Genomic DNA, 10082 nt, shown 5'->3' on the forward strand with positions numbered 1-10082 from the left:
TAACTATAAAGAAAGTTCAGGTGCCAAAGTCTCCAGGTTCAGAAGATCTTCAGGGGGCTGGCATACTCGGGCAGTGGGCGTGCTCAGGCGATGGGTGTATTCAGGTGGTAGATGTGGTCAGGCGGCTTCTTCAAAGACAAACAGTCAACAGAGAGCATCTGTCTTAGCTCTCTGGTGTTAGCCCTCAAACAGAGGCTGCCAGGAGTCCGATGGATGACTAAAGTGAAGAGGGCATGTAACAGGGTTTGACTGGTTCACCTTTGCATTAGAGAAGCCCTGTGTTCCTCAGGCTTGATGCTCTTGCCGAGCTAGTCTGTGCTTGCCTCTTGTGTGGTGTTGCCCTCTGCCTCTGTATTGTATGTGGCAGCATAGTCAAGTTCTGTTCATCTCTCAGTAGACTGTTTTCTCTGCCTGTTATGTAATAGAGCCCCCTTCTCCACACCCTTTTCAAAATAGGTTTACTTATTTTCTGAGAATTTCATTCATATATTCTGATTATATTCACCCTCCTCTATCACTTTTTAAAAATGCACGTCCATTAAGTTCTGTTTCTCCTTTGAATCATTGTCACCTGTTCACGCCACACTCAGACATCATGTCTTCTCTTAATCCCAACTCCATAGAGGGTCTTTTTTCATAAGTTTCTGAAATCTGTAGATTTGATCCATTTGTGCCTACATGTACAACTTCCATAGGAAGAGCTTTGTTTCAGAAGTGTTACAGATTGTAGGATGCTTGCCGCTCCTAGGCCTGGTGCATAGCTCCTGCGCTGGCTCAGCCTCTCACGTCAGACAAGCAGTAGAAGCAGCTCTTCTGCCCAGGGGGCAGCACAAAAACACCAACGTTATGAAATCCACTAGTCCTATAGGAATGTTCTCCAACAATCTAGATGAGGCCTAGGACCCAGAACTTGAAAGAACACTTACTTCATCAGAAAATCCCAGGAGGTAAAAACAGAGCAACTGAAGGAACTTAGAGAAGAACAGTAAATATCTGAGTGAAGTCCGAAAGCGCGGACTTAAGCTGAATAGAATAACAAAGATTTGGGGAAGTGAAAACTGAATATATCAAAGGATAGAAATGTTAATAAGAACTCCAGGTGATGTATTCAAAATGCCTACAAACAAACACATTTCTAGAACTTCATTTCTGCATTCTTTCTCCTCTCTCTGAGCTCTGAGTTCACGTCTGCATAGGATTTCAGAAATAAATTGTAAGTGGGAGCAGGACGATAATCTGAGTAACTTCCTTGTAGTTAGACTGCAGTCTAATGATGTTCTCCTTTGTTTTCCATGTGAAGTGTTTCACGAGAGACCCTTAAGAGCAGGAAGAAATCGGATTACAGTCTAAATAAAGTGAATGCACCCATCTTAACAAATACAACATTGAATGTAATAAGGCTTGTTGGTGAGTAGCTCTGCCTTTCTGTTTTTAAATATTGTGTCAGTTAGTTACCAAATTATTTTTACTTAAATTTCTTTGCATGGTTACTTCATGTTCACTGGAGTGAAGGATTTAAGACTCTTACACATCAGTGCTTCTCATCTTGTAATACAGGGAACAGTAGTAATCAGATGATAACGTTGGTTCCACTTTTTCACTTAGCTACTTAGTACCATGTCTTCTAATTTGTCTGAAGCATAGCAGGTGATGGAGTGAGAGGTGTGTGTGAGGGTGATGGAACCATTCTCACGGCACAGTATTTTTCAGTTTAATTGCCTCATAGAGCTTCCCAGTCTTCCTGTCAGATGTGCATACTAAACAGTGACTCTGCTCTTCTCAGACAAGAGGGTTTACAGAGGAAATGTAGGAAGTGTCTCATTACAGATGAGACCTTTACATGATGTCACTAAAGGCCACCAGCGACAAATGCCATCCTAGACATATAGCTCCAGGGGCATGTCGAGTTTTAATGCGGGTGTTTCAACATTTTGCATTCTTTCAGACTTTATATTTCACAGATGGGACCCACATTCGACAGGTAAATTTGAGAGTTTCTCTCACAGTGCTGTCTACACCAATCAGGGAGTTTAGCAGTTGGCTACAAGGATCTCTATGTGCTATTTGTGAAGGTGCCTTTTATCTACTGCTTTGTTTGAGTAAACTCAGACCTGATGAGATAGATCTATGCTATTTAAGATAATTTCCAAATATCATTAATGAACATAAGATGTACAAAATGCTTTAGTCCTACCTTCTATAGAGAAAAATATGCAGAAGTCATTGAGCTGAGAAGAAAAGGTAGACATTTTTATGCCCCAGAAAAAAAGACAGATTCTAAAAAGCTAGTCTGTGGCTAATTATTGTCAGGATAATTAGCCTTTCTTCTTTTATCCAGGAGAAGTAACCGAAAAGTGGCATGAATAACTCTTTAGAATTTGCAGAATCAGAATTGGACAGGTCTGAGAGTTTGTCTGGTATAAGGCCCACAGAACGAGATTTTCTTTCAGTGGTTCCCATAATATGTAGTGTCTGTCAAGCAAGCTCTTGTTTCATGACTCAGAGATACTCAGAGTATATTATATCACAAGGCTACTTATTTGATTATTAGACTGATCTAATTGCTAAAAATCTTTCCTATGTTGAATCAGATTCTTTAGATAGTCTGCCCAGAAGATAAAGCATAAAGTGTGCTTTTTGTCCTCTGGTTTTACCATGGTCACTTTTCAGATATATGAAGGTAGTTTTCTGTCAGTTCTTCCTCCTGCCTCCCACTCCAGCCCACTTAACCCCCACTCCTGTGGTCTTCAGTGATAGATGCCCTAAGCTTGGTAGGAACCTTATCTTTCTTAACGCCATTTAGAATTTGAATATACTGCTTGAGATAGTTTGTCTGGTTTTATGGAAAGTTAGAGACAGCTTTTACCATACCAGTGACTTTAGTGGCAGAAAAGTGTCTGGGGTGCTGCTGTTGTCAAGATGTGGGTGCATAATACTCTGATTGGGAATGGGGACACAGGTAATGAGAATACTGTAGCTAGCAGTCACACATAAGTGGTTGTTTTTAGCTGTACCCAGTTAAAGTAGCTAGAGGAGTCATACTGCATTTTATTCTAAATGCCTTATTACATTAAAAGAAAACAGTGAAGGAGGCTCTGTGTGTGTGTGTGTGTGTGTGTGTGTGTGTGTGTGTATAATATATGGTATATATACACACAAGTATATATATATAACATATATATATATACATATAATTCATTCATAAAGTATAACAGGCCAACATGTTTCCTGTTAAATCCAAGCACCAAACACAAGTCTAGCCTTCTTGGTTGGTGTAGGAAATTTGAAGAAGATATGTGTGTCTATTAGAAAGAATCCCTTTCCATTGCCCCCACCCCATCTTAGTTTGTGCATAAAGAGAGCAACTCAAGGCCAGAGACAGAAGATAGGGGTTGTCTTAACTACTGAATGCTTGGAGACTTCAAACTGGCAAAGGTAGTACCTCTCCTCGTATACATAAGAGAAAAAAAAGTTAGTGAGGCTCCCTGTATCACAGGCTGGGGACACTTCCCAGTGATACAAAGGAGAAATCCCTGTGAGCAGAAAAGCTTTTAGGGATGGATCATGTCTGTCCCACTGGACATAGCTTTGGTACTCATGGGTTACTCCTTGAGGCAGCTTTGACTTACATGGTGGACAGATTTGAAGGACAAGAAATACGTTGGCAGAATCTGTACTTCAAACAGCCCAGAGTCTACAACAACAGAATACACAGTAACACCTCTGCAGTTAAAATGAAGGCAGAATCCCTTGGTCTGAGATACACTGAGGCAGACTGTGGCTGTGGTATGGGTAGTGTGGGGTGAGGACAGTGGACTGAGATCCAGCCCTTCACTGACACATTCTTTGTCACTGCCATCTTTGCTCACCCATTTGACTACTGGGGGTTTTCATTTGAAAGATAATGTGTAAAAGTGGCTGAAAATTAAGATGCCTCCACATTTAAACAAATGCTTTGCAGTCTGTTCCTTAGAGAAAGCACCCACTTCCTCCTGTTTTTGTTTTGTTTTGTTTTGTTTTTTTAAAGTGCTAGTATGCATATCGCTTTGGTTTCAAGACTAGCTCATACTTTGCCTTGTGTTCTGTAGCATGCATTTCCCCCACTGTTCACATAACATGAGGATTTGCTGAAAATGCTCTAGGGGTAGTCCATTGCAATAGGTTCCTCTGTCACTGAATTGCCGTAGGTGTGGTCCATTGCAGTGGGTTCCTCTGTCACTGAAATGCCCTAGGTGTGGTCCATTGCAGTGCGTTCCACTGTCGCTCTCCTTTGTGCTCCTGACGTGCACATGTGTGTGACTCAGCTTACCACTCTAACTTTGAACATCTTGTCTCATTTGACATGACATGATGTGACAGACAGTGGCACAGCAGCTGTTTTGGAAGAAATAATTTTGCTCATGTGAAAATGCATCTTTGAGACAATTTTATAAGTGCTTACTCTGTGTAGATTAGAGTGTACATTTGATGTCAGCTTGACTCTTATTCTTGATTTAACCACAGAGATTCTGTTAGTTTGTCCTTTAACAGTCTGGGGGACTCTTCTCAGTATCACCAACGCTGTATATCACATATTGATATGCCCGAGTTTCTAATAGGATAAATGACATCTCATTCAAATATGGATTTAATATGCTCATTTGAGTTCAAGCATATTAAACTATACTTCTGTTTATGAATTCTTGTTTATACCTATTGCTTACTACTTTTCTATAATAAAGTTATATTTTAATGCTTTACTCTTCTTTTACGCTTTTTGCTTTGTTTCAGGCTCTCTATTGGATGTAAGAGTTATGAAAAGGACTTAGTTAAGGAGCCCAACATGGGAAATAGCACACCAAAACCAAAACAAAACAAACTAAAAAACAGACCATTTTATAAGCACAGATAATCAGAGATGAGACAGGGAGAAAGAATTGTTATTTTTTTTCCCCTTTTAAATGAGTGGAGGGACTTATTGGAAATGTCTGTGGCATCCTAGTTGACTTTGAAAGTTGAACATACTATATTCTCATAGATTAGAAAATTGATAAAGCTAGTCTAGATAGAAAGAGCAATGTGTACAAGTCAGAGTATGTTTAGAGAGAGCTGCCGTTCAGTTTGCAGGCATGTGTGAAGCTTGTGGGGGTTAGGTGGGAATAAAGCCAGGGAAGATGTGGCCAAAGGTAGGTAGGAGCTACTGAAAAAGACCCCATGCAGTGCCCTCCAGAGTTGAGACATGAGCCTCATTTTTAATGTTTTCATACATGGTCTGCAATGAAAAATGTGTGCTGTTACTAGATTGTATACATATTAACATCGGTACTGATATTTAATGTTATTATAATATATAAATTTGATTTTAAAACTGCTTTAGATTCTTTTCATGGTTGCTAGCTTTATATACAATAGTGTATATTGAGAGGATACCCAAGAAGCAGTTTTTCAGTATATGTTCCCAGAAAATGATACTGAAAATTTAAAAGACTGAGCTATAATATTCAAACAACAGAATGAAAACCAGGAAAACCAGTAGCCAGGCACACAGGTAATGGGCCTGTTAAGTTTTACTCCAGTTCTCTTTGTTGGGTACTTTTAATAAATTGCCTGGGTTGGACTCTGTGCTTCCTATATGCCTCATTTATTAGCCTTTCCATTTTCCTTTGCATATGATTCATTCACATATGCAGATGCACACACACACACACACACACACACACACACCATATACACACATATATTGATGAATATTATCTTAGTTCAGATTTTATTTTTTTTTATTCCCTTTTATACTTAAGCTCCTACAAATAAGAAGCAAGACAGGTTTCAGCCTTTGTGCATAGCACTCAGCCAAGTATGTTTTACTTTTGTAGATGTCCTTCACTCTAGGTGCTTCCAATCCCTGTGCATTTCCTAACCCACATAGGAGGTGTGGATAGTGCCTAAGAAGATCTGGGTTTCCTTGGCTATGTCTTTCAGGTGGTCGCCACATTCTTTTCTGTGTCTCCTACTGATGAGTTGGCCAAGGTAGACTGCTTTTGTCTCTCGTTTCTAGGCTCTCTTCATGCTAATATTTAGCTTCTTTGTCTGTGCTTCTGGGTCTCTTCCCAGGTCCAGAGTTGTGAAGATGGGTTTAACCAGGGTTTCCGCAAAGCTTTTCCATATCTTTAGATTTTGCTTTGCTTTCCTTTATGCAGTATATCATGTTCCTTCCTAAAATGTTCATCATAAGTATAATTTTCTTAAAATGATGTCAACAGCTGAGATTTCTAAGCTATGTATCATCTGTAACTATTTGATGTTTTGTGAATTCTTTGTAATTTCTGTGTATCCTTTTTAAATAATTGAAACTCAGAGACCTTATATGGTACATCGGGGAGATGGGAGAATCCAGGATGTCCTTTCCTAAAGCCAGCCAGCTCTTAAACTTAATGCCTCTCAGTCAGAGGAGAAATCATGGATACTGATTGTCATTCCTCTACAGAGTTAGTTATTCACAGACTACAAAGGGATCATATAGACAGGAAGAAGACAGGAGACTTTCCCATGATGGACCACATGGTCTTCCTGCTCATCTTGGCTTTGTTAGGTAACTGTTGGATGCATCACAGAAACGTTCACCACACTTTCTAAACCTATCCAGGTAATGAATCTCACAGGAGCACAGTCCTGAGCTCAGCTCCTGAGCAAAAGCAAGAGACACGCTTCTGCTCCCTGACAACAGTACAGACGTAGATTCTTGGTCTGCTGGTCTTTTAATTTCCCAGAAAAATAATGTAAGAGGAAATGTTTTGCATTCCTGTTAGTCTGAAACTATCATTACTTTTCTCTTTCATTTGAATAACAGTTCATCTGTAAACAGAACTATAGATTGAAAGTTTGTAACTTTGAAACTTGTAAGTGTTCACTTTGTTCTGGTGTAGATGAATTCCTGTTTCCCACTGTTGCATAGGTACTTAGTCTCTTTAATTGGTCCTTTATTCTCACTTTTCCATTAAATCATCTCCCATCTTGACATTTTCCAGTACCCTTTAGACTTCTGTTGTCCATTTCATTGTTGGCTTGTTTATTTTTAAAATTATATCTTTAATTTCTAAGAGCCCTTCTCTGTATGTTCTATGCTTATTACCTGTCTGCTGAGGCTGCATTTCTCTACTTCTTCTACATTGGCTTCTCTGTAGTATCATTTCCTATGTCCCTGTGCCCCTGTGTCCCAGTGTCCCTGTGTCATGTGCTTGATGGCTTTAGTTACCTGCTCATGTCTAAGGTAGAGGTCTGGACAGCTGAAGTCTTCCCAGTAATTTGAACTGGGTTTGGCCTAGTTGCTACCTTTCAGGAAAATCCGTGCTTAGAAGCATTATGCAGAATAAGACAGAATCAGTCAGCTTCCTGACAGTCTCTGCTTTATAGGAACAGAGCTCTGACTGCAGGGTAGGGTACATTGTAATCTGTGGTCCTGTTCCCAATTCATAAACCTTAGCGTTCTTAATATTTTTATAAGTTCAGCTGCTTAGATAGTTGTTTGTGTTTTTTGTTTGAGTTTAGAAAGTTTTATTATCAGTTCTTATTGGGAACTTAAGAGGGAGAAAGAGCCATGGTGTTTAGGTTAGTCATGGAGGTCCATTCACATTGCACATAAACAGCCACATGGAGTGGAGAGATACATTAGGTAAAGGGTAAAAAAGTTCAAAATACCAAAGAACTTACACGCACAGGAACACCCTGTGTTCCTGCCCAATACCCAAAAGGAAAACAGAAGAAAAGAAAAGGAAAAGTTATCTCTCTCAGAGACAGGGTTCAGAAAGGTAGGCAGAATCCTAAAGCCTGTGCTAGGGCTTTGCAAGAAGCCTGGGAGGGAGAAAGAAGTATATCATTGCATTTTTTTTTTAAAAAAAACTTTTATTGCATTATGATGAGAAAAGTTACATGATTTCAATTTATCTGAATTTGTTAACATTTAAAAACATTTTAATTAAATAGAATTGAATCACATTATTGTTCCCCTTTTGTACCACCGCTCCTCCCAGAGACTCCCCGTTCAATACCTACAATATCTTTTTTGTCATATTCCCCCTAAAATTTATGAAATATTATAACAATAAAAATAAGTATTATAAAAGTTGTTTGATATAAAACAACAATCAATTTAACAGTCTTATGTAGATGCTCATCTACAGCAATAGTGAAAATATATTTTTCTCAATATAAATTTTAAATAACTCCAAACATATTAACTGTATACTTAAAAATAATACATCACTACTAGTATTTTCTTAAATGAACATGAATATATAAAGTCTTTTTGTTTGTTTTTTATTTAGTAGAGTTTAAAATCTTGGCTCTTACTGTGGTATAAGCCGAAAATAAGAACAATTTTTAGACATTGGGTTTCATTGTAAGAAGGCTGTATTTCAGTGACCCTTATATCACCAAAGGATTTTACCTCCATTGTAGCTAAGCTGAGAGTTGATAGTTCTGCTGCACCAAGAAATGAATTGTAGGCTCGATTTTTGGATACAGACTTCCTGCTGTGGTCAAAGCTATTTGACTTGAGTGAGTGACTTCATTCTCAGCCCACAGAGAACAGGTTACATTCATTTAAGAAATGGTGTAGGTATTAAGATGGTCTGTCCGCCAACTGTTTCAGTGAACAATGGTTCTGCTTGGAAGGTGGCACAGACATTAGGTGAGGGTAAGAATTGGTTCATTACTGTGATAATTTTGAAAAGCATTCATCTCAGAGAAAGAGTGACTTATAAAGTCCTCTTCTTCAAACTTGATACAAATGTCAAGCAAAGAAAGCATTCAGTTTCACTATGTTGTTCTTTTACAAGCCACCTCCCTAGTTAATCGTCTATGCTTATTTTGGGTCTATAAATACTTTTGAAATATATAAGCTGGTCTGAAAACCATAGTATAGTGTAAAAACATGAAATAAACAATACTACTAATAGAGAGGCTGAGATAGGAGAAGCAAGATTTCAAGACCCTTATGTTGTACACAGCCAGGCACTGTCACAAACATACTAGCTGACAGTGTATATAGATTGTACAATGTTGGACCTATTTCTCCAATTACCAAATTAGACCATTGGATGACAATCAACAAATTTCCAATTCCTAATATTACTGGATTTCAATTGATTAGGATATGTTGGTAATATTAATTTTCAAATTAATATACTAAGAAAAAGTAATTGTCACTTCCTGTTGTTTTTGTTGTAAAAGATAGAATTAGGTTTGTGTGGATTTGCTGAAAGATTACCTTCTTGCTTCTTCTAGGGTGTAGTTTTGCTCCTTATGTTGATGTTTTTCATCTATTATCCTTTGTAGAGCTGGATTTGTGGAAAGATATTGTGTAAATTTTGTTTTGTCATGGAATATCTTGTTTTCTCCATCTATGGTAATTGAGAGTTCTGCTGAGTATAGTAGTCTGGGCTGGCATTTGTGTTCTTGTAGGGTCTGTATGACATCTGCCCAGGATCTTCTAGCTTTCATAATCTCTGATGAGAAATCTGGTGTAATTCTGATAGGCCTGCCTTTATATGTTACTTGCCTTTTTTCCCTTACTGCTTTTAAAATTCTTTATTTGTTTAGTGCATTTGGTGTTTTGATTATTACGTGACGGGAGGAGTTTCTTTTCTGGTCCAGTCTATTTAGAGTTCTGTAGGCTTCTCTTATGTTCATGGGCATCTCTTTCTTTAGGTTAGGGAAGTTTTCTTCTATAATGTTGTTGAAGATATTTACTGGCCCATTACATTGGGAGTCCTCACTCTCTTCTATACATATTATCTTTAGGTTTGGTCTTCTCAGTGCATCCTGGATTTCCTGGATGTTTTGGGTTAGGAGATTCTTGCTCTTTGCATTTTCTTTGACTGTTGTGTCAATGTTTTCTAAGGTGTCTTCTGCCCCTGAGATTCTCTCTTCTATCTCTTGCATTCTGTTGGTGATGCTTGCATCTATGGCTCCTGATTTCTTTCCTAGGTTTTATATCTCCAGGGTTGTCTCTCTTTCTGATTTATTTATTGTTTCTACTTCCATTTTTAGATTCTGGATGGTTTTGCTCATTTCCTTCACCTGTTTGATTATGTTTTCCTGTAGTT

General features: G+C 38.4%; 1 protein-coding gene across 1 annotated transcript in view; it reads left to right on the top strand.

Moving 5' to 3' along the window:
- Vps50 (VPS50 subunit of EARP/GARPII complex) overlaps positions 1-10082 on the top strand; it is a 113808-nt gene that overhangs the window by 81543 nt on the left and 22183 nt on the right. The window contains exon 20 of the mRNA XM_031381092.1: positions 1301-1407. Coding sequence (XP_031236952.1) covers positions 1301-1407 — 107 coding nt within the window. The remainder of the gene's footprint in view (positions 1-1300; positions 1408-10082) is intronic.

Source organism: Mastomys coucha, unplaced genomic scaffold, assembly GCF_008632895.1.
Source record: "Mastomys coucha isolate ucsf_1 unplaced genomic scaffold, UCSF_Mcou_1 pScaffold20, whole genome shotgun sequence".
In the NCBI taxonomy this organism is placed as follows: Eukaryota; Metazoa; Chordata; class Mammalia; order Rodentia; family Muridae; genus Mastomys; species Mastomys coucha.